This window comes from Macrobrachium rosenbergii, chromosome 21 (genome assembly GCF_040412425.1).
Source record: "Macrobrachium rosenbergii isolate ZJJX-2024 chromosome 21, ASM4041242v1, whole genome shotgun sequence".
Classification (NCBI taxonomy): domain Eukaryota; kingdom Metazoa; phylum Arthropoda; class Malacostraca; order Decapoda; family Palaemonidae; genus Macrobrachium; species Macrobrachium rosenbergii.
The window spans coordinates 25495644-25522240 of record NC_089761.1 but is presented as its reverse complement, the minus strand read 5'-3'; the positions used below and the strand labels follow the sequence as shown (position 1 = coordinate 25522240).

The 26597-nt window shown below is 37.2% G+C and overlaps 1 protein-coding gene across 1 annotated transcript in view; it reads left to right on the top strand.

Moving 5' to 3' along the window:
• Window positions 1-26597, top strand: part of LOC136849412 (pre-mRNA 3'-end-processing factor FIP1-like) — a 30673-nt gene that overhangs the window by 483 nt on the left and 3593 nt on the right. Inside the window, exons 2-3 of the mRNA XM_067122763.1 lie at window positions 29-267; window positions 15823-15970. Of these exons, the coding sequence (XP_066978864.1) occupies window positions 29-267; window positions 15823-15970 (387 nt within the window). The remainder of the gene's footprint in view (window positions 1-28; window positions 268-15822; window positions 15971-26597) is intronic.

The following is a 26597-nucleotide window of genomic DNA, read 5'->3' as shown; positions in this document are numbered from 1 at the left end:
TCATTGTTTCTTTCATCTTACAACGCAGAGACATACGCACCTAATAGCCTCCTCCTCCTCCTCCTCCTCCGTCAGACCCGTCCATCCTTCCATCCCCCTTTCATCTTTCTTTCCATCCTCTTCAACCTCCTCCTCCTCCTCTTCCTCCTCCTCTTTCACCTCCTTCTCCTCCTCCAGAGGATCCTTTCATTTCTTGCCGGGCGCTTCCCCGTCGCCCTCCAAAGGCGCGCGCACGGCCGTAATAGCAGCTAATAAATATAAAGCAAAGTAGGACTGAAAGAAGCAGGAGTATTTTATTTGGCATCGCTCAGCTCTTTATTGTTCTGGGAGACGTTGAAAACGTAGCTTAACGAGCCTTTGCTCACAGAATCCTATTGTGAACCTCGTGAGGCATTGCTCTTAAAACTGGCGGCTGGTACAATCACCTACACCCCCTCCCACTTTCCCTCCTCCTCCTCCTCCTCTCTCCCCCCACTGCCCACCAGCCTTAGACCTCCCATCCCCCTGGCATAGCTTCTCTCTCTCTCTGTCTGTCTGTCTCTCTCTCTCTCTCTCTCTCTGTCGTTCCCAAAGGGTTGATGAGTGGCTACGGCCGAGGCAATAGACAAAGTGCCTTAGCTTTAGGTGATAGAAGAAAAGGGGGGGGGGGGGTTCTCTAGTTTGCATCGTATGTCTTAAGTCTCTCTCTCTCTCTCTCTCTCTCTCTCGTTAGAATTGCCTTCCCTCGTGCATCGCTGTTGTTGCAATCCTGTGGGATTCTTCCATATGAATAGGTTTCATCTGCTGAATAATAATAAAAACAACAACAATAATAATTGTGAAGGTATAAGAATAATTTAATTCATCTTTTTGACTTTTGTGCTAATTGCTTTTTAGGTTTGAGTGTCCTACAGGTTTTCTGTATTCTGGATTGTTTATTAGCATTTTTGTAATTCAGAAGATGGACCCTGTTCGTATGGGACAAGCCCACATGGGCCATTGACTTTGAAATTTAAGCTTCCAAAGAATATGGTGTTCATTTGAAAGAAGTAACAGAAGGTAATAGGAAGTGCAGAATGAAGATATCTGTTATTAGAAAAGGAAAAGTAATTTGAAAAATGAATAGATACAAATATATGTAAGTTATTAAAATGCAAGAAGAATTATTTTAGGGTAGCAATGCATTGCACCTTCGCTTGAACTTTTGAGGTTCCAATTGCACAACACCCTCATGGAGATTGTTCCACAGTCCAACGGTGTGAGGAATAAAGGACCTCTGGAACTGAGAAGTTCAACAGCGAGGCACATTTAACTGTGAATGTGAAAGATCTCTGTTAAAATACAGCGTATGAAAATAGTTGATCAGCTCCGTTTACGAAGTAACAGTTTGCAATGTGATTGACCTGTGGATTTAGGGCAGGAACAACGGCTATCTTGGGATGGCGTATAATATCGATTTTCGTGGACCTGATTAGAACACGTAGCTGAATGCGGATATGAACTTCCCTTTTCTAAATATGAGTGGTAGGAATGATTTAAGCATAATCATGAAATACTATGAGACTGATGCGAACTGGGAATCACAGAGTTCTTGGAAATTGTAAGGAGTATGGAATACCGGAGAGAATTCCAGATTTTGTTGTAAAACATACACACACACACACTAACGAAATAGTTTGTTTATGGATTACTGTTGAAAGACAGTTGGAATTAGCTAGAAATATGAATTGACTGAAAAAATATTCTTACTCCTGAGAAACGTCGCTACTTACATAGTCTCACATAGTTTCTGGAGACCACTGACTGTGGCTAAATTTCTAGGTTTAGCTGCAAGAACTTTTTAGCCTTTTACTTCACCTCCGTTCCCATTTCCATTTTTCCATCTTGCTGTCCAGCCACTCCAGCTCCCTCTTTTCCCTGTCTTAAGCCCTGAATGGCTGAAGGTGCCCTAGTTTTTGGTTTTATTGCCAAATTTTCATAGATCATCGTCAATCAAGTCATTGCGCGTGATATGACGATAGCAAAGCAATAGCTACAATCCATAAGGATTCACTCTTAGTTAGATTGCCATCACCCATAAGAATTTCTAGCGATTCGTGCCTCATTTACCACAGATTCATTCAGCACTTTGCTCGCCTATTCAGAGGACAGTTTACAGCAAAAGACTAAAACCTGTACAGTTCAGAACGACTTAAAATACGGTGACGATGAGTTGAGTAATTGTTACGCAAGTTTCCAGTAAATAAGTCAGTCAATTCTGATTTATAATTTTTGCACGAAGCTGCCATTCATTTAGGTTCGAGTTACCCTTACAACCAACGACGTTTTCCTGGCAAATAACCGGATATCAAAGGGAACTTTCACTTGATATGTGCTACTAAAAACTGTTAAAACGTAATATTTCAAGATTAAAACATTCTGTCCTCCCCTGAACTATTGTTCCACCATGCCTTAAAAATTCTTCTAAAGAGTGAAAGGAAAGCAGGTAACATAAAATTAAGTGAAATACGATTGTATCTTTTACGCTGAACAAAAAAAATTTAAATACTGGCGTTTTCTCTTGTGTTCCATCTCAGATGATGAATATTTTGCATTTAAATCTGAATTATTAATCGGAGATTAATTGGTTGTATAATATTTATATGATTTCCACAGGTTAATTATGACAGAAATTTTTTTGGTTATTCGAATCGATATCCCATTAGAAAAAGTAATTCCACATTTTCCTTTTAGAATATATTGATGTTACAGTCGATGAAAAGATAATGATCAGTTTTTAGTTTTCTGAAAAGAAAACTAATGTGCCGGCTTTGTCTGACCGTCCGCACTTTATTCTGTCCACACTTTTTCTGTCCGCCCTCAGATCTTAAGAACTACTGAGGCTAGAGGGCTGCAAATTGGTATGTTGATCATCCACCCTCCAATCATCAAACATACCAAATTGCAGCCCTCTGGCCTCAGTAGTTTTTTTTATTTTATTTAAGGTTAAAGTTAGCCATGATCGTGCTTCTGGCAACAATATAGGACAGGCCACCGTCGTGCCGTGGTAAAGTTTCATGGGCCGCGGCTCATACAGCATTATACCGAGACCACCGAAAGACAGGTCTGTTTTCGGTGGCCTTGATTATACGCTGTAAACGACTGTACAAAAAACTCGATTGCGCCGAAGAAACTTCGGCGCATTTTTTTACTTTTATTTTTATTTAATGTCAGATGCAACATATGATGGTGCTTGAAACAGAAAGAGACAATTTAACTCAATAAATTTGACACCTGATTACGTAACGGGTCTTCCTTCTTATATCAGTTAGCGTCGTATGAGTGTAGTCAGCGTCTAATTACCAACGAAAAATGATCGAAATCAATATCAAACAAGTAAAAAATGCGTACTTCGACGCAGTCGAGTTTTCTGTACAGCGTATAATGCTGTATGAAGCTCTCAGCCATGGCCCATGAAACTTTCAGCCACGGGCCGGCGGTGGCCTGTGTTTAGCGTTACCAGACGCATGTTCATGGCTAACTTTAACCTTAAATAAAATTAATGCTACCGAGGCTAGAGGGCTGCCGTTTGGTATGTTTGATGATTGGAGGTTGGATGATCAACATACCAATTTGCAGTCCTCTAGCCTCAGTAGTTTTTAAGATCTGAGACGGACAGAAAAAGTGCGGGCGGACAGGCATAGCCATCCATCACAATAGTTTTCTTTTACAGGAAACTAAAAGTAATAATGGTTTCGAAAAAGGACATTCACAGTACTAAGAACAAACAAAAGGATACACAAGAATTTCCAACAAAAGCAGAGACAAGAATTTCCAACAACAGCATAAACAAGAATTTGTTGAAAGCCTCTAGAGGTCCACACTAGGCCTCTTGTTACCATGCTAACCGTTTGCTGCACGCTTCGGCGTCAAGCGTATAACTTGCCTGTTGGCAAGATCCCTTGCTGGCATAAGTCCCGCTTAATCTAAACGAACCGACCAACGAATCTCTGGAAGAAAGGATGAAAAGTTCGCCTTTGAATATCAAAAGAGCGGATAAATGATGCGGATATTGACACGTTTCTTTCAGAATTGCCAACTCCGACACATAAGCCAAAGACCAGGGGCAGAGTATAGGGGGAGGAGGGTAGGGAGGGGTAGGAGGAGGAGGGGGAGGAGGTGCCCCGGGAAGACTGAAGGGACGCATAAAAGATTGAAAGAATGGGGTCCAGATAGGCGAGCGAGCGACACACTCGCGCAATCTGGTGAGCGACATGTTGGCGAAAATGTCGGATTTGTTGCAAATCTTCTTGATGCCGCGGATGGATAAGAATTTCTTCCAAAAGGTGCGTGGGATATCTCGGGATAACTACGGATATCCCGAGGAAAAGAGAGGGGATTGATCTCGCGGGTTGACGGAGAATCGAGGGGTGGGGTTGGGGGCGGGGGAAGAAGGAGAGAGGGAGAACGAGTTCCCGCCGCTCTATTGGCGGGTATTGAGAATTTGAACGCCGGAGTTGGAGGCGAGATGAAAAAGAAGAAGAAATATGTAAACATATCCATAAAATTAAGTCCTGCGTTGTTTTTCTTTTCCGTTCCGTGACGAGTGTTGTTTTTCTCCCCTCTGCTTGTTCTTTTATCTGAAGAATTCGGACAGCATTATTGACTTTTGTTTAGGAATATCTGAACGCCAGGCCATCTGGTGAGCGTTTGAGGATTTCAGCCGCGTCTTGCACTTAATACCTTCAGATGGACTTCAGATGCAAGATGGTTTCACTTTCGCCTTTCCTCGCGGGCTTTGGTGGAAGGATTAGTGGAAAGAAGCTGCTGGCTTTAGGCAGTGCTGCTTTCTTTTGAGATTTTTTTTTTTTCGTAGGTACTTTCCCTGAATATTTTGTTAGTAATGTCACTGGCGTTCTCGTATTTCGGTAATTGGAATATATATATTGCTGGGGAAATACCTCTCTCTCTCTCTCTCTCTCTCTCTCTCTCTCTCTCTCTCTCTCTCTCTCTCTCTCTCTCTAGATATAGAAAGACAACCGGGAAGTAACTGACTTTAACAGGGTTATAGATTTATACCCTCAAATGCAAAATTTTTATATATACACATATAAAGTAAAAACTTAGAACCTTCTTAGGATCAATTACTTCTCGATAACTACTTCTCTTTCTTCTCTTTCACTCTGTTCCGTGTTTTCGGCACATGTGATCGGTGTTGACACTACTAAGAAAGAAAGGTGTCAATACTCTCAACAGTTAAGCCACCGTTAGAGATTGAAAGGCGAAGTTTTTTTTAGAAGGTTTTTTCCCAGGCGAAGATTTTTCCCAGGTGAAGGTTTTTTTCTATGCGAAGGTTTTTTCTCAGGTGAAGATTTTTTCAAGGCGAAGGGTTTTTTCCAGGCTAAGGTTTTTTCCCAGGCGAAGATTTTTTCAAGGCGAAGGTTTTTTTTTCCCAGGCTAAGGTTTTTTCCCAGCCAAAGATTTTTTCAAGGCGAAGGGTTTTTTCCCGGCTAAGGTTTTTTCCCAGGCGAAGATTTTTCCCAGGTGAAGGTTTTTTCCATGCGAAGTTTTTTTCCCAGGTGAAGGTTTTTTCCATGCGAAGGTTTTTCCCTTCCTTTCTTCCTGTGATGTATGCTTCTGTGTGTATTCGCTTTCCTTAGTAAAGTGAATCTTACCTCTTGTAGTCATTTCGTGTGTGCGTGTGTGTGTGTGTGTGTGTGTGCGTGTGTGTGTGTGTGTGTTTTTTGGGGGGCAGGGAGTCTTTGATAATTGTCGAATGCACCCAAGTATACGCAACACTCATGGATGGATACACACACACACACACACACACACACACACACACACACATATATATATATATATATATATATATATATACACACACATATATATGTACACACACATATATATATATGTCTAAGCGATGTCAGGCAGGGCAGCCGGTCAAGGTTACGGCCTACCCCACCGCCAAATCATAGTCCTTCAAAGAAGGCACCGTGCTTACCCCATATAAAAATGGGTATAAAAGCACGTTAAAACGAAGAAGAATACATATACATACATATATATGTATTTAATTTAACAAAATTCTTACTTTTTCTGCTAAGGATGGATGGCATAGATGTTAGCTCTCCTGTTTATCAAGTAATTTCGGGATGCCCCAAGCCCTGTCCATGAATATTCAAGGGCATAACTTGCCCCTGCTTTCTGGCACTTCATTGGTGGTCACCTGTCCATGTGCTGGCCAGACTCATGTTTGTGTTTTCGTCCTTTTGCACCAAAAATATTGAGTTATCTATTGTAGATTTTTTCATTTAGGAAATTTTGTTAAAGACGAATAGAATTATAATTTTTTTCTAGAAATATAATTTTTTACCACATCTTAATTTACTCCTTGAAGGAAGATATATATATATATATATATATATATATATATATATATATATATATATATATATATATATAATCACTGTATGTATATACAGTATATATATATTTATATATATATATATTAATTAATTTTAAAAGAAGATAATGATATATATGTATATATATATGTGTGTGTGTATTATATATATGGAGAGAGAGAGAGAGAACCCATACGCATTTCCTTGAAACGACTCTCAATTAGGAGACCAAGAGTTCGGGGTCAGGTCACATGCAAATGAGCCTCGCACGGAAGCTCTTTTCCTGACTGAGTGATTACAGGTAAATACAGGTAAACCAGCTCCACGGTCAAGATAGAAAGGACGCCATTAGCAGAAACACGTCACATAAATCAAGATTAGAGGAGCCAGAGCCGCGTATTTACAATATCTAATTAAGGCTCCTTAGGATCCCCGAGGCTCCTGGCGAGGACTTTGGATCCTCGGAATCTCCTGTGTGGACGTCCGGAGCACAAAGTGAGATTTAGGGCTTTTTGGGGGCCGCATAAAGTACTTTTATACGAGGAGCTGGTTTGACGTGAAAGGGAATGAATGCACGGGGGAAGAGAGAGAGAGAGAGAGAGAGAGAGAGAGAGAGAGAGAGAGATTTCTGAATGGTTTCACCCCAGTTGGGTGAGGATTACCTCGTCGGTGCCCACCCGATTTGCTGGTATACATTTTTGACGGAGCATTGAACACTCACTCCCAGTATTGTACTGTATTTCTGTTTTTCTCTTTTCATCTCTGTCACACTCTCTCCATCCAGCTGCGACCCGCAACAGTCGCATAAGACTAGGTACATAATTCATTGCTTATGTTTACAGAAATATACTGGAATTTAGGGATGGGCCCCTTGCGCCTCTGCTAGACAGACTGCTGCCAAAGAGAGAGAGAGAGAGAGAGAGAGAGAGAGAGAGAGAGAGAGAGAGAGAGAGAGAGAGAGACTCAAAGTACTAATCTCAAAGTACCTTGAGACATATCCTAGTATAATATTAATATGGTTAGTAAAGGGACTATTGTTGTTGTTTTTGTTTTCGTCATTATCGCATAATAATAATAATAATAATAATAATAATAATAATAATAATAATGATTCTCCTCACGGATAAATTGGAACGATATTTGAGGTCTGAGCTTAGTAGATGAGTCAATTACGCTTGGGTGAACTTCGGTAATGTAAAATTAATTTGATAGCATATTGGTCCGGGCGTACCGTCGTTAATTATTGTTGTAGCCAATTACCTTCCTACCTGAATTCTTTAATCAGTGCCTTGTATGAAACCCAAGGCGATATATATATACTACTATATCGTATATATATATATATATATATATCTATATATATATATATATATATATATATATATATATATAATATATATATATATATATATATATATAATATATAAATACATGCATACTGTACATATGAACAAAGTTTCAGCCACAGAAATAAAAGTGAAACATTTCCGGATGTTAAGTACTTTCATCATATTACCAAGACATGGTCAGTTTCTGTGACCATGTCATGGTAATAAAACGAAAGTACTTTAGCATTCAATTGTTTACTTTTCGTGATTTAAAATCAAATATATATATATATATATATATATATATATATATATATATATATATACATATATATATATATATATATATATATATATATATATATATATATATATATATATATATAGTAGCTCTTAAATAATATGAGTTTTCCAGCTTTGGCCTTCTCAGAACCTTCAATCTACGACTCAGTTTGGTGCAGAAGCTTGTATAAGAATTTATTTTACCCTCTTGATTATTCATCTTACAAATAAAACTCCTGTGAAAAACCTCCTGAAGCAGAAATCTTATATAGAAAGCGAACATATTGAAGCAAATACGAATCTTATTAGTTACTTGTCCACTCTGACCAAAAGTATCTTTCTGGAGTCATGTAGACGGATCGTATTTGATCTTTGAATTGAATTTCTGTATAGTCCTGACTAAACCTCAGTTGAAGGTATTCATAAAACATTTCCAAGTAAGATGGTTAATGGTTTTTAACTGCATTATTTATTGATTTATTTTTATTTATTTATTTATTTACCGTTCAGTGTGACTCTTCATTTCTTATTTCCTCTGTTTTTCTATATTGTTGACTTAGGTAAACTATATTTGTTGTACTGTGACTGTTTGCTAATTTGATTAATCATTTTGACTGTCGTATGGTTGATCACTTCCACTATTTTAACATACCAGTATACAAATAAAAAATTTAGTTAAAAATTTAACAAGTATACTACTACTGTTACTAATATTAATAATATTACTTGTGGTATGCATATGATAGTAAACCGTATTGAATAATATTCACATTAAGTCGTGTGAAACATATTTCTTATAATACTGTAATCAACTTTTGCAGTATGCTTATTATCCGTGATATTTCTGCAGTAATGTTATGTCAAAGGTCAATCTTTTACTTAACATCAGGAAATAATTTGTGCAGGATTATATTATATTTCAGTAATACCAGAAGTTCTCAGCACATTAAGAAATTAGACGAGTAATAAATATCACATGAAGAAATATTCGTCGACACTGAGAATTTATATTATTTGAAAGTACGACAAAACTTATATACGAAAGTACGACAACTTAATGTCCGAAAGTACGACAATTTATCTTCGATAATACGACATCATGGAATTCTGTCGAATGGTCGTGCGATAACTTATATTCGAAGTGCGACAATTTATCTTCGACAGTACGACATCTCGGAACTCTTTCGAATGGTCGTGCGATCTCCAGCTCCCTTTTAATAAGCAAAGGAACCCGCCACTCGTAATATGCATCAAATCGGGGCGAATGCAACTGCTTCCATTTGCAGAGAATGCGAACGAACGTTGCAGAAACAGAGAAGAGAGAAGTCGGCGGCTTTCATTCGCTCGATTGTCTCGCCAGCTTCTTCCAGCAACTGTTTTGGGATGACTAGGCAGGAGGAGGGGGTAGGGAAGGGGGCGGGGTAGGTCTTCAAATGAAGTTCTCCGGCCGTGCAAGTTGCAAACGCCACCTGCACGGTGGGGTCATGTTTGGTCGGTTGGAAAATGGTCAGCTTTTGCGCATGACCGGTAATTGCAAATTAGGTGAATACATCACCCAAAAGAGAGAGAGAGAGAGATCGGGTTTACCATTCGAGTGAATACACACTGAGGAAGGATTTCGAAACCGTGGCTTGATCTACATCGTGCAAAATCACGATCATCCTGGTTAGTGGATCGGGTCTTGGTTTGTTTTGGAGAGAGAGAGTGAGACAGGTTGTTAAGGGGTTGGAGGGCTGTACAAAACTACGATCGTTTTGGGACTTGGTTTGTTTTGGAGAGAGAGAGAGAGAGAGAGGTTTTCAGGGGATAAGGGTCGTGCAAAACTACGATCATCCTGGTTAGCGGATCGGGTCTTGGTTTGTTTTGGAGAGAGAGAGAGAGAGAGAGAGAGAGAGAGAGAGAGAGGTTGTTAAGGGGTTGAAGGGTTGAGAGAGAGAGAGAGGTTGTTAAGAGGTTGAAGGGTTGAGAGAGAGAGAGAGAGAGAGAAAGAATGGCGGGGTTTAAGGGGTTAAGGGTCGTGTAAAATTACGATCATCCTGGTTAGCGGATCGGGTCTTGGTTTGTTTTGGAGAGAGAGAGAGAGAGAGAGGCTTGTACATGGTTGGAGGGTCGTGCAAAATCACGATCATTCTGGGCCTTGTCTTGGTGAGAGAGAGAGAGAGAGAGAGAGAGAGAGAGAGAGAGTGAGAGAGTTTGCAAGGGGCTGGGATCCTCCAGAAGCAGGATCCCCTCTCCCCCCCACCCCCCGTAAAAAAGAGTCTTAGTGTCACCCACGAGAATTAACGTCACCCATGACAACTTATCACCGGTGCCAATTGTCAAGCACCTATGCGAATGTTAGCAAAGACTCTGAGAAAAATGCCCACGTAGCATTTTCCCCTCTCTCTCTCTCTCTCTCTCTCTCTCTCTCTCTCTCTCTCTCTCTCTCTCAGCCTTGCCTTTTACCCCTTTATCTCCCTTAATAAACCGACAAGTAACACCATCCCATAACTCATCTCCTTTGACGAAGATTGTCTCGTTCTCAGCATCACTTACTGAGAGCTCTTTCTTCCTCCTCCTCCTCCTCCTCCTCCTTCCTCTCCTTCCATACCTCCCGTTTTACGAGTGTTTCCCCCCTCCGGTCCTGGCAATGGTATACAACCATCCAGTCATCCAGCCACCATCATCCATCTCCCGCATGCATCGGGCGGCCATGACAGTAACGGCCTTTGGTTAATAGATATTAATAAGAGGGCTCCGAGGTCGTTTACGGGCCTAAGCGACTTAATGGCTCGCTGCTTTGAACAAATATGACTTTTACTGGCACGTAAATTATTCCATTAGACGATTTACAGCCGTTTACTTCATGCACGATGATCACATTTTATTGTGTAAAAGACGAGTCAAAGGCTCCTCTTAATGAGCTCGATTTGAGAACGGGTTTGGCAACACCTGGCTGACTGAGTCTAGTCTCGTGGGGTTCGCTGGGAAAAAAAGGGAGTGAGAGAGATAGAGGAGAGGCTTTACGGTTCTCACTCACTCACTTAGCTCACTCACCCATATGTTCTCCTGTGGATTGCCATTCACCCATTTATCTTCATTAGACTATTTGTTTTTACGTTTTCATATTTTTTATTGCTGACTCATTCATTCACTCACTGATCTCACTCATTTCACTCACCCATGCGTTCTCCTATGGATTGTCATTCATCAATTTGTCTGCATTACACTTTGTTTACGTTTTCAAATTTATTGCGGACTCATTCATTCACTCACTAATCTCAGTCATTTCACTCACCCATACGTTCTCCTATGAATTACTATTCACCCATTTATCTTCGTTACACTATTTTTTTTACGTTTTCATATTTTTTTATTGCTGACTCATTCATTCACTCACTCATCTCACTCATCCATACGTTCTTCTATGGATTGCCATTCACCCATTTATTTTCATTACACTATTTGTTTTTACGTCATATTTTTTTTATTGCTGACTCATTCATTCACTCACCCATCTCACTCACCCATACGTTCTCCTATGGACTGCTATTCAACCATTTATTTTCATTACACTATTTGTTTGCGTTTGCATATGTTTTATTGCTGACTCACTCATTCTCTCACTCATCTCACTCACCGCACTCACCCATACGTTCTCCTGTGGATTGCCATTCACCCATTTATTTTCATTACACTATTTATTTACGTTTTCATATTTATTGCTGACTCATTCATTCACTCACTCATCTCACTCATCGCACTCACCCATACGTTCTCCTATGAAGTGCCATTCACCCATTTATCTTCATTTCATTCATTATTTGTTTAAGTTTTCTTATTTTTTTTATTGCTGACTCATTCATTCACTCACTCATTTCACTCATCTCACTCACTCATCCATTCTCCTATGGATTGCCATTCATCAGTTTATCTGCATTACACTTTGTTTATGTTTTCATATTTATTGCTGACTCATTCATTCACTCGCTAATCTCACTCATTTCGCTCATCCATACGTTCTCCTTTGGATTGCCATTCACCCATTTATCTTCATTACACTATTTGTTTACGTTGTCATATTTATTGCTGACTCATTCATTCACTCACCCATTTCACTCATCTCACTCACCCACTCACCCGTACGTTCTCCTATGGATTGTCATTGACTCATTTATCATGTTCACCTTTTCGTTTGCGTTTTTTTTTCTTCGCTGACTGATTCACTCACTCATCTCACTTTCTCACTCATTAACCCATACGATCTCTTACGGACTGCAATCCACTCATTTATCTTCATTTTAATATTAGATGTTCACCTGTTCATTTGAGTATTTTCTTCACTGACTCAGTCACTCACTCGTTCACTCATCTCACTCACTCACCTATACATTCTCCTTCAGATAGCAATTCACTCACTTTTTTCAGTATTTAATCGTTCACCTTTTGATTTGAGTTATGTTAACTAACCTATTCTCTTATTCACTCACATTCACCCATCTCAGTCACACAAGTAAAACGTTCTCCTATAGATAGCAATTCACTCCTTTATCTTCATTTCAGTATTACATGCTCACGTTTTCACTTGAGTTTTTTCTTCGCTCATTCACTCACTCATTCACTTACCTCACTCACCAGTACGTTCTCCTATAGATAGCAATTCACTCATTATATTCACTTCAACATTAATCGTTTACGTTTTCACATTTCTTTTTCTCGGTGACTCATTCACTCACTTTACTTGTGACTCATTCATTCACCTTACCTGAACATCATCACAGGTCATCAGTCATTTCAGTGACTCATTCACATACACATGTTCACGTGAATTTTTTCTTTTTTCTTACTGACTCATTCACTAACCCAGCAACGCATTCAGCATCGTTTACATGCTATTACATTGGTACTACTTGACCATCATCTCAGGTCCTCAGTCATTCAGTCATTTGTAGCGATTCACTCATCTGCTCATTCATGCATGTGATTTCAATATTGCTGACACTATTGCTCATTAGATCCTTCTCCAAGTCATTCACCCTCTCACTTACTCCTCAAAAACCCAACTCATTCTCGTGAATTCTTTCGAATTCATTCGATCAGGCCGTCATTTCAATCACCTATTCATCTCACGAATTCAGCAGAATAACAGATGATAACAGCAGATTTTGAGCTAAGTTCACAAACGTATATATACATATATATATATATATATATATATATATATATATATATATATATATATATATATATATATATATATCATATATGTGTGTGTGTGTGTGAAGGAGACAAGGAACGAAACAAATAAGAGACATAATATAAAGTGAAATAAATCGATAAATCCGGGAATACAGAAAAACACCTAAGGAATGGAAGTGTCAGGGCGTTGACAGATCAAAATACAAACAAGAATGTGGATATAAGCATTGTTTGGTTGTTCATAGAACTACCTCTACACATCTGAAAGGAAAAAATGCACCTGATGAGTATCGTCTCAAAAGAACATTTAAGAAATATTCTGCCTGTGAAAGAAAATTATTTGTTGATAAAATAATTATTTTACGAAAAATGCCAGAGATTTAATCTCCATTTACATGTATGACATTCTCAAGTGGCCAGGTTTTAGAAATTATTATTTTCTCTAAATAAAGAAAAATTCATGACTGCAAAAAAAAAATACATAAAGTTTGTGGGTAACCATAACAATAAGTAATACATTCTCGCAAACTAATTATCTGAACCACATCAAAATAACCCCTTAAACGAAAGAGATTAAGTAAAAGAAAAACAAGTTTCTTTTGGCATGTTTTAAACAGCTGTTATATTTAGGAAGTGCACAAGAGGTTTACGTAACACTTTCCAGACTAAGATGTTTAAATAATACCTACAGCGTGGTGTAAGAAAAAGGTTAGGCTAATTAACTTATCAAAATGCAACACACCAAGGCTCTGCATGAAAAGGAAATAACAAAATGTTTTTTGTAATTTTTTTCTTTTTAAAATCCTACAGTATTGGCTTGATTATTTGATATTAAGAATAGGCGTCACAAGAACCAGCTCTAATCGCCAATGCAAAGGAAATAACTTTATTTAAAACACTTAAGAAATGCTGTTGTTCTTTTTTTTAAAACACTTTAGAAATGCTGTTGTTCTTTTTTTTAAAACACTTAAGAAATGCTGTTGTTCTTTTTTTTAAAACACTTAAGAAATGCTGTTGTTCTTTTTTATAAATCATTGTGGAAATGTGGCAATGTTGCCTGACACAAACCTATGTTAAGTAGTTCTAGAAAATTACTAGAAATGGTATTGATCTAAAACAGTTTTTTTTTTTTTTTCATTTATTACTTAATTCTTGTTTGGACGAGTGAGATCCATTTCATTATTTGTGTTTACATATATTATTTTTAGCCTGCTTGCAATTTTAAGCTTTTGTTTTATAGAATGTAAATTTTCTGAATGCTCCCCAGTACTTTCAGAAATAGGTCACTCTTAAATTCAGGAGAAAATATCTTATAGTAGAAAAACCCAATGGCTTGCAGCAGAAACACTAACGACCTCAGAACGGGTCAGCATAGATGTTCTATTTTTTTCTAGTTGCATAAACTGGCCGCTTAGAATACAGAAAGCTTCCCGGAGTTTGTAAATGAAAGGAAATAGCCAACAGGAGAAAGCCAAAAAGAAAATGAATGGGGAATTGATAAAAAAAAAAAATACAAGATGAGAAAAATAAATCGAAAAGAAAATAAGGTAAATCATAAAAGACATGAATCAGGCTCCCAAATGCTTATTGAGTAGGTAGAACCTCTGTCTTCGTTACGCGGTCTCCCCCGACCCTCACAAACCATCTATCCAAGCTGTTTTTAGCCCCTTCCTCTAATCCCCCGTCACCCCCCGCCCCAACCTATTTCCAAAACTCATTTTTATTGTAAATATAGAACCTTCATCCAATTCGCTTGGTATTCCCTCCCATTACATTAATCCAGTCTCTATGTATTCCCTCCAGATCCCCTGTTATCGTGAGGGAGGTTTTTCCGCAAATAAAACTTCTTCCAAAATAACTATATTCCCCTATTCCACTTTTTCAACTTTTAGTTTTCTGAAAAGAAAACTATTGTGCCGGCTTTGTCTGTCCGTCCGCACTTTTTTCTGTCCGCACTTTCTTCTGTCAGCCGTCAGATTTTAAAAACTACTTAGGTTAGAGGGTTGCAAATTGGTATGTTGATCATCCACCGTCCAATCATCAAACACACCAAATTGCAGCCCTCTAGCCTAAGCAGTTTTCATTTTATTTAAGGTTAAAGTTGGCCATAATCGTGCTTCTGGCAACGCAACAACACAGGCCACCACGGCCGTCTGAGAGTTTCATGGGTCGCGGCTTATGCAGCTACCGAGACCTTGTAAAGATAGATCTATTTTCGGTGGCCTTGATTATGCGCTGCACAGAAAACCTGACTGCGCATTTTTTACTTGTTTTTTTACTCCCCATCCGCTTTTACTCCAGTTTTCAAGAGAGTTTTTATATTTATTCATTCATTGTCGTGATATTTTGAACGTTTCTCTACACTACCTACCCCCCCCCCCTTGGCCCAACACTACTCTTCGTACTCGACCCACTGCCTCCTCCAAAATCAGATTTTTTAATTACTTTTTTTTTTTGTTTACAAAACTTCCCTCCGTGTTACCTATCCCCTCAAGAACCCCTTCCCCTCCCCTCACCTTACACTCTACCAACCCATCTCCGTTGACTCCTTTCCCCTGTCCCACTGATTTTTAACTTCCCCCACCCTCTTTAAACACCCCCTGGCCCCCCCGTCCCCCCATCAACCCAACTATCCCAACTCTTAGAAGTCTCCTTCCCCGACCCAGTCGGTCTCAGGAAGTTCTTATTGTGCACATAGAACTTTCCTCCTGCGTACTCAATAATCTTTTCCTCAATCCTCCACCTTTCCTCAGTCTCCTCCAACCTTCCCCACCAACCTCCTCCTACCCCTCCACCCTCCTCCTGCCCCTACCAGTGAGTGCCATTCATTTCTGGCTGCATTTTATTCGCCAGGAAAAAATATGTGTAAGAGAGAGAGGGAGGGAGTGAGAGAGAGAGAGAGGGGGGGGAGGGGGGTAGACCAAGCCAGCGAGTGTTAATGTGACTTCCTCAAGCACAGCATTAGATTATTGTAAGACTTATGGACGGGATAATGAAAGGACCCGAGCCCACTATAAAGAAGCGGTTCTTAAAAACACTCTGGAGTTCCTTTTGATGTGCGCGGGGAGGCGGTTGAATATTTATGTCCCCGCGAGCATTCATTTTGCGCCGTTGCTTATCGTCGGTTCTTTTACGTCTCTCTGACGTCGTTTATTCTCCAGGCTAAACCAGGGGGGCTTAATCAGGAGCTTAAATCTTCAGGGTCCCGCTTCATTTTCACGGAAAGAAATATAATCAGGGAGATTATTTACAAGTTTCAGTCGAAGTGCGAAAAGATTATCATCAACAGTCACTGTGCGGATTCGGAGGGCGGCGGCTAAAGCCGGTGATTAGGCTCCTAAAATACGAGGAAAACGTATCGCACGACCTGAAAATAAAAAATAATGCGAACAATAACCTATTCACAGAAGTATTATGTTCTCCGGGCAATAAGCAGATCGTAAATTTCGCTCTTTATACCGTCAATCACGCGAGCGTGTAAGGGCTTGGGACCACTTGGTGTAGCTTTATGCTTTCATGCTTTCGCGGAAATGTTTGTTTAAGAGTGGTCAGTCACCCACTTGAAAGGGCTCTCAGGTCTGATTGTGACCCGTTGCTTGTGGCGACAGACCCATCAAATGTCAGTTCGGCGCCATCTGATTCCTGTCAAGTGGCTCTTTCATCGTGGTCAGGAATTGATGATTTTTTTATTGCATTTTTGCAACGATCTGAATTCATGGAATGAGACTGATTACAAAGGGCATATCTCTGAAGGGTCAGAGAGAGAGAGAGAGAGAGAGAGAGAGAGAGAGAGAGAGAGAGACGATGTCAATTACACAATATCCTTTTTCAGAGATCATATTCGTGAGATGAGACTGATTACCAAGGCATATCTCTGAAGGTTTTAGAGAGAGAGAGAGAGAGAGAGAGAGAGAGAGAGAGAGAGAGAGAGAGAGAGAGAGAGAGAGAGAGAGAGAGAATGTAAACAGAGCACGGCACCTGAATTTACATTACAACTGAAGAAGTTCATGGATAACGTTGTTCTTTTTCGACGATCTTAATTCATGACCTGAGACTGATTACAAGAGCAAATCTCCGAAGGTTCAGGGAGTACGAGAGAGAGAGAGAGAGAGAGAGAGAGAGAGAGATAATGCTAGTAAGACACAGGATACTGTCTTTTTTTAATGATCTTAATTCATGACAAAAGACTGATTGCATGGTCAAATCCCCAAAGGTTGAGAGAGAGAGAGAGAGAGAGAGAGAGAGAGAGAGAGAGAGAGGAGAGGGAGAGAGAGAGATAATGCTAGTGCGACACAGGATTTTGTCTTTTTTCAACGATGTTAATTCATGACATAAGAATGATTACAAAGCCATATCTCCGAAGGTTAAAAGAGAGAGAGAGAGAGAGAGAGAGAGAGAGAGATGCAGCAATACAAAGGATATTGTCTTTTTTCAACGCTCTTAATTCACGACATGAGACTGATTATAAGGGATTATCCCCGAAGGTTCAGGGTGTACGAGAGAGAGAGAGAGAGAGAGAGAGAGAGAGAGAGAGAGAGAGAGAGAGAGAGAGAGAATGTGAATAAGACACAGCACTAGATTTTACATTGCAGCTAGAGAAATTTATGGATGCTATCTTTTTCATAACATGAGACAGATTACAAGGGCAGAGAGAGAGAGAGAGAGAGAGAGAGAGAGAGAGAGAATATCAGCGAATCCCAAAACCTGGTTTTACATTGCATCTGAAAAAATTCATAGATAGAAGGGGACATCTCTGAAGATTCTGAGAGAGAGAGAGAGAGAGAGAGAGAGAGAGAGAGAGAGAGAGAGAGAGAGAGAGAGAAGAGGGACTGTCCCCAACCAAAACGAAAGCCTCCAATCAAGGCCGCTTTACCACAGTGTTCTGTCGGCCTGGCATGCAACCGCCCCCACGGCCGCTGCGTCTCGAACGGAAATTGTACAGAGGGACGAAAAATTTCTTCTTTATTACATATTTCGCAAAGATTGGAAATGTTGGTTTTTGCCGCAAATGTCTGTGATATTAGAGGTCGAAGGAAGCGCATTTTGTGGCGTAATGATGTTTTTATTATAGGTATTAGTCGACCACCTTTTTTTTTCTCTCTCATTTCTCTATTCGGTCTGAGAGACCGTTTTTTTTTTTGTAGTATATTTCAGCCTTTGAGCGTTTCAGGCGGGGTACATGATAATGCATAGAATTATAGAATAATAAGAAATGGTCATCTGTCTGTTGCTGCTGAAGCAGTTACAACCCTTTGTTCATCTTGTTCTTCCCTTTGTTCTTGAGTTATTGCAGCATCCTGTTATTCCCCTGTTATTTTACTTATTACTGATATAACATTTTTCTTTCTTTCCTAAGTATTGGGTAAGACATCTTAATTTTTCTAACCCGAAAAAATATATATTATCATAAAATCTATTTGGCTCAGATATTGAATGACAAATAATATATATTATCATAAAGTCTATTTGGCTCAGATATTGAATGACAAAAAATATATATTATCATAAAATCTATTTGGCTCAGATATTGAATGACATGAAGTTCAAAATAAAAATAAATAAATAAAAATCAGGGCAAATTATTAAGGAAAAAGTAAAATGATGAAAAATGAGAAACGAAGCAAAAAATTATATAACATTTTTAATTTTTTTTCTTAAGTAGCAGATAAGATATCTTAATTTTTCTAACTGGAAAAAATATATATCATAAAATTTATTTGGTTCAGGTATCGAATGGCTTCAAATTAACCACAGAGGTAAAAAATAAAATAATTAAAAATAAAATAAGTAAAAATCAGAGGAGATTCTTAAGGAAAAAATAAAATAATTAGAAATGAGAAACGAAGCAAAAAATTATATAACATTTTAATTTTTTTCCTAAGTGTTAGATAAGATATTTTAATTTTCCCAACCTGAAAAAATGTATTACCGTATAATCTATTCTCTTCATATATCGAATGTCATGAAAGTAAATGCATAAGTAGAAAATAAAAAAAAGATAAAAATAAAATAAATAAAAATCAGAACACATTTTTAAGGAAAAAATCAAATAATTAAAAATGAGAAACGAAGCAAAAAATTATATAGCATTTAAAATTTTGTTCCGTAAGTATCAGATATCTTAATTTTTCTAACCTGAAAAAATATATATTTTCGTAAAATCTATTCTGTTCGTATATCGAATGGCATGAAGTAACTGCATAAGTTAAAAATAAAAAAAAAAAGTTAAAAATAAAATAAATGAAAATCAGAGCACATTATTAAGGAAAACATCAAATAATTAAAAATGAGAAACGAAGCAAAAATTATGTAACATTTTAAATTTTTTTCATAAGTATCAGATAAGATATCTTAATTTTTCTAATCTGAAAAAATATATATTTTCGTAAAATCTATTCTGTTCATATATCGAATGGCATGAAGTAACTGCATAAGTAAAAAATAAAAAAAAAAAAGTTAAAAATAAAATAAATGAAAATCAGAGCACATTATTAAGGAAAAAAATAAAATGACGAAAAATGAGAAACGAAGCAAAAATAAAACTCAAAAAAATAAAACCACAACAAGGAAATTCGCTCCACCTCTGTTATTATCAATTTCATCGTCCGCGTATTGCATCTCAGGAATCACGAGAGAGTTCATAGGATCTCATGATTGATAGGGTTTCATCCGTGTGTCTTCGGATCTAGCGCTTTTAATGAAGGGTTAAGGCATGTCATGAAATCTTGTCAAGGTGTTTTTGGAAATTTATATGTTTCTAAAATACTGATGGATTAAGTGAATAAGTTTTTTTTGATTGAGTTAAAAGTCAAGTACATGATTTTTTTTTATGTTTTCAATTTATTGGTAGTTTATTGAGTTTTGTTTTTTGTTTTTAATTAAATATAATAATAATAATAATAATAATAATAATAATAATAATAATAATAATAATAATAATAATAAGAATAATAATGTTTTCTGTTTCTTGCAAACTAATCATATACAGAACTTTTAACCTTTTCTGTGACCTTGACCTTTTAGAAGTTCAAACTTGACGAATTCAATGATATATAATTATCATAGAATTACGGTTATATTTATCAATGTATCAACATTATCACAAATATGTAGCCGGCTAGGATGGCTCCACTAAGCAAAGATACTTAACTTTTGGTTCATTTTATGTCCTCTGAAATATTTATAACTGGACACTTGCACACGAGTTCCCATTACCTTTGCTTATATACCGTTAACTGACATGAATATGAAGACTTTTAGCAGTGATCTTGGACACTGAGTTATAACATTTAAATTTAGTAAGCTTGGTTATCAAGTAACTACTTCTACAGATTATCAACATGGAAAGGAAACCTCGAATATATATTTCACACTTTTATCACAACTCAGGCCATATTCATGCCAAAAGTTGCTGATTTCTAGAGGGTCGCCTAATGAATACATCTGCCAGGTTTAATCAGAATCTGTTCATTAGTTCTTGGTGTATTCAGGCAGTATGTTATCAGTATACAGAAGTCATAATACTTAATTGTAGCATAACTTTTGAGTTTTACTGATGTGCATGCAGTATACGGGATTGAAATGTATTAGGTTTTTGTTTGTTTGTATATATGTACTATCATAATTCCTGGAATTTCTCTAGGAAAAGAAAATAAATATACTGTTTTCTTATTCATATTACTCCACAAAAACTATTATTATTATTATTATTATTATTATTATTATTATTATTATTATTATTATTATTAATAATAATAACTGTGCATTCGTATGCACCACTTTTATGCACAAGGACGGAAAGAAAGAAAGAGCAGGACTGGAATGTGCGTGCAAGCATATATGGATTGCAGTTCTGCACGAGGGTCGATATCAAGGAAAGATTGATAGAGAAATGCAAGTTGCGAATAAAATTAGAAAAAGAGAAGAAGGGAGGAGGGAGGCACGGAGGAAGGCAGCAAAGGAGGAGGAGGAAAAGGTAGAGAATGAATTTGACCCCTGCACCCCGTGGGCGTAGGGATAGGGTCCAGTATCAGGGGTTGGGGTGGGTTGTGAAGAGGGGAGACGAGTGAGGGGTGGTAGGAAAGGGGGGAGGGGGAAGAGAGAGAGAGAGAGAGAGAGAGAGAGAGAGAGAGAGAGGGGGGGAGAGCGAGAGACAATCCGCCTCCTCCCTGAAGGCGACACAGACGAAGCGGCTGTCCATTGCAGGCAGGAGGAGGAGGAGGAGGACGAAGAGGAGGAGGAGGAGGAGGAGGAAGAAGAGGAGGAGGGATGGGTCCCGGTACCCTTCCAGCTTTATCGTAATTGAAACAAATTATTGTGTGCCCTCACTTGCCTAAATTAGATTGTGTGCAATAACCATATATCAGTTCCACGAATAATGGTCGTTAATCTAAGTAAGTGTTGTTTCGTACGACCCCGTGTCACACCGATTGGTCCTTCCTTCTCCTCCCTCGCGGACCGAAGGAGAGACCGAGTCTCTTTGGGTCTGTCAAAGACCAGACGGACCGAGAAAGACCTCGAGTCTTCGGAGCTCTAGAAAAATAGCTTTTTTGGGGAAAGGGGTTTTGAAGGTTTTGTTATTCAGCTCTAATGATTTTTTTTTTTATGTTCTGGATTGCTGTGTTAGTCATTGTCCATCATATTTTTTTCCTTGAATCTCGTTATCTATTAATCCCTATTAATCCCTGATGATTGGGATTAATCAATTTAAATCAGAGTATACTGTTCCAGTAGAAATGGATTTAAATCCATTAAATAAAAGAAGTCGCTATAATTAAGAGTGAGTCAAGTTGAAATTCGCAATTCTTTCTATCCCCTCAATTATCAACCGTCAAGCTGATGCCTTCACTGGTATTATTGTGGCCCATTGCCATTCATTCGATTACTCGAGAACTGACTCATCCCAAACATCTAGATTTTAGAGAACTTAGGGGTCATTGATTCTTTATAATAGACAAAACGAGGGTGACTTGACTTCACAAATGGGCCACGTAACGTCAGTTTTATTGCAAAACATCAGCAACATCCGAAGTTGTGTCAAGTCACACTGTGTAGTTTTATTCAGTTTTAGTTTTCTATAAAAGAAAACTATTGTGCCGGTTTTGTCTGTCCGTCCGCACTTTTCCTGTCCGCCCTCAGATCTTAAAAACTACTGAGGCTAGAGGGCTGCAAATTGGTATGTTGATCATCCACCCTCCCAGTCATCAAACATACTAAATTGCAGCCCTCTAGCCTCAGTAGTTTTTATTTTATTTAAGGTTAAAGTTAGCCATAATCGTGTATCTGGCAACGAAATAGGCCAGGCCACCACCGTGCCGTGGTTAAAGTTTCATGGGCCGCGGCTCATACAGCATTATACCGAGACCACCGAAAGATAGAGCTGTTTTCGGTGGCCTTGTTTATACGATGTACAGAAAACTCGATTGCGCCGAAGAAACTTCGGCTCATTTTTTACTCGTTCTTTTTTCTTTTCTTACGTTCCATTGTTAGGTAGAGCGTTCCTTCCTCACGTTTTGAAGGTGCATATGTTCAAACTTTTAAAATCGTATCTGTCTATATATACAGTACTGTATATACATACATATATATATATATATATATATATATATATATATATATATATATATATATATATATATATTATATTTATATATATAGATATCTACATTATATATATATATATATATATATATATATATATATATATATATATATATATATATATATATATAATTTATATACACACATACACATATATAAAGCCACCATTTGTATGCATAAGCAATGAGTTAATCCATCTTACATCACTTACAACAGCTCTTCAACCCAGTCTGCATTAACATTTCAGCTGGTTTATTAGACACGAAAAGATAAAAGAGAATCATAAAGATGTATATGGCATTATTAAAGTCAACTTACAGCCGTGGAGAATTGCCCGTTGAAGTTTTATTTACGGCATAAACTGGAATAAGTAATAAAGGAAGACAAACTCATTTCCTCGGAGGTTAGGATACGACGTGTCGAATAAAAAAAAAGGAAGTGTCACACAAAAAACATAAACAAAAGGTAATGATTTGGTTAAAAAAAAAAATACAAAAACAAAAGATAATGATTTGGTAAAAAAAAGTACAAAAATAAAAGATAATGATTTGGTAAAAAAGTGCAAAACAGAAGATAATGATTTGGTAAAAGAAAAGTGCAAAACAAAAGATAATGATTTGGTAAAAAAAAAAAGTACGAAAACAAAAGATAATGATTTGGTAAAAAAAAAATACAAAAACAAAAGATAATGATTAAGTAAGAAAAATACAAAAACAAAAGATAGTGATTTGGTAAAAAAAAAATGCAAAATCAAAAGATAATGATTTGGTAAAAAAACACAAAAAACATACTGATTTGGTAAAAAAAAATACGAAAACAAAAGATAATGATTTGGAAAAAAAAATACGAAAATAAATGATAATGATTTGGTAAAAAAAAAAAAAATACAAAAACAAAAGATAATTGTTTGGTAAAAAAATTTTTTTTTAAAAATCGGGTAAAAAAAAATACAAAGAAAAAAGGCAAAAAAGAAAATAATCTGGTAAAAAGAATACGAAGAAAAATACAAAAATAAGAGAAAATAATTTGGTAGAAAAAAGTAAAAAAAAAAACAGAAGTAATTTTGTAAAAAAAAAAAAGGCAAAAATAAAAGAAAATAATTTGGAAAAATAAGTCATAAAAAATACAAAACCAAAAGAACATAATTTGGTAAAAAAAGTAGAAAAATACAAAAACAAAATAAAATATTTTGATTTAAAAAAAGTTACGAAAAAAATACAAAAACAAAAGAAAATACTTTGGTAAAAAAGTAGCAAAAAATAAAAAACCAAAAGAAAGTAATTTGGTAAAAAAGTTATGAAAAAATACAAAAAAAAACAAAAGAAAATCAATGGGTTAAAAAAAGAACAATGATAATCAAAATAATAAAAATAAAAAGCCTGTCGTTTGGAAACAGCAACTCATGGTGCATTAGAAGGCGAGAAAAAAATTATGGCCCGATAAATTCGGAAAGGTTAGCAATTACCGCTGCCGTACATCATATTGTATACGTGCTTTCATTTTCACCAAAGCGGCCCCATCTAATTGCGGGTAGAAAATCATATCGCATTCGAGAGCGAAGCCCAAATGAATTTATATTACGAATCGCAAAATACGATCAGAGTAACAGGTTAATGCATATAATAAATAATAAACAGAATTTTTTAATTTTTTTTTACTTCGGAGTAAGTACGTTAAAATGGGGGCGTAGTTTTTAACGTAGTTTTCAAACGCTAAGATAGTAGTCCAAATGAATTTATATTACAAAATCGCAAAAAAAAAGATAAATGATAAACAATTTTTTTTTTTACTCCGGAGTAAGTACGTTCAAATGGGGGCGTAGTCTTCAGCGTAGTCTTCAGACGCTAAGACCAAAGTCTAAGTGGATTTATATTACAAAATCTGAAAATGATAAATAATAAACAGTTTTTTTTTTCACTCCGGAGTAAGTACGTTCAAATGGGGGCGTAGTCTTCAGCGTTGTCTTCAGCGTAGTCTCCAGACGCTAAGACCAAAGTCTAAGTGGATTTATATTACGAAATCTGAAAATGATAAATAATAAACATAATTTTTTTCACTCCGGAGTAAGTACGTACAATGGGGCGTAGTCGTCTTCAGCGTAGTCTTCAAACGCAAAGAAGACCGCCCCTAACGTATATACAGTCTTTGGTTAACAACGGCTGCCATTACAAGCGACTGCCTTAACATGCTGGCCGGCCGTTTGTTCTCATGTAAATGATCCTCCTATTGGCTTTTGCAATTAGCCTCCTATTGTTGCTGTTATTAAGTGTTAAGTCAAAAGGCAGAAGGTAGCGTGTCCGGGTTGCCTCGCCTTCGAATCCGTTGCCAGAGGCTTCGACCAGAGAAAGAGATTCTTGTTTTCTTCAGTGCCGTACTCTTTGAGAACAGAGGGTAAATTATCGTCACCCGGGGCCTTGTATAAACGGATGAAGGGTTTAACGATGCATTGTCTAATCAACATCTTCAATCAACCTCTTGACAAAAGCGATATCTGAAACCTGATTGGCTAATCAGGAAAACATACGCAGCCCATAGGTAGGAAAACAAAGTCCTTTTGTTTTCAGAGTTGGCGCCGAGATGGTGCTAGAAATGAGAAGTGTTATAAGATTTCTTTATCGGTAAACAATGGCTTAAGGAATCTCTCCCATATGCAAATTGTTTTCGGGAGTTTCAATGCCAATGAAAGTGAAAGCATGGACAAAGGCTCTCTCTCTCTTTCGTGTTTTCAAGCTTTGTTATACCTATGATTTCGTGTTAATATTAATTTTGTTGCTAAGATTCTCAGCTTATTCAACGAATAATTAACGCAGCCACTTGTATGTAACACTGTATTGTGTATGCGTGCTGTTACTGAATTATATGTTTCAGCAGCCTGGGTTATACGGACTGTCATTCACTGAATGTTTCACAAACTAATGTAATGCCATTCACTGCATTATATATTTCAAATGGTCTTGGTTTATATACTGTCATTCACTGAATACATATCTAAAGCTCTTGGTGTATGTACTCTCATTCACTAAATATATTTCAAAAGCTCTGGTCATGCGTGCTATCATTCTCTAATTGATATATTTCAAAAGCTCTTGATATACGTACTTTCATTCTCCGAATTATATATTGCAAACGCTCTTGGTATAAGTACTGTCATTCTTTGAATTATATATTTCAAAAGCTCTTGATATACGTGCTATCATTCTCTAATTGATATATTTCAAAAGCTCTTGGTATACGTACTTTCATTCTCCGAATTATGTATTTCAAACGCTCTTGGTATACGTACTGTCATTCTCCGAGTTACATATTTCAAAAGCTCTTGGTATACGTACCTTCATTCTCCGAATTATATATTTCAAACGCTCTTGGTATAAGTACTGTTATTCTTTGAATTATATACTTCAAAAGCTCCTGGTATATGTACTGTCATTCTTCGAGTTACATATTTCAAAAGCTCTTGGTATACGTACTTTCATTCTCCGAATTATATATTTCAAACGTTCTTGGTAGTATAAGTACTGTCATTCTTTGAATTATGTATTTCAAAAGCTCTTGGTATACGTACTGTCATTCACTGAATATATTTCAGGGGCCTTTGTTATAAGTATTATCATTCACTGACTGATATATTTCAAAGGCTCTTGGTATACATGATGTCCTTCACCTAATGATACAGTATATTCAGTGCTGGACGTCGTGTATAGCAAGTATATGTACTAGCATTCACTTAATGTTATGTCAGAATTTCTTGGTATCTTTGAAGGGAGGTCATATGCTATCTTCTCTGTAAAACGAAAGTGGTCGACCTGTTGTATAGGAGAAAACGTCAAACATTCTTGATTGA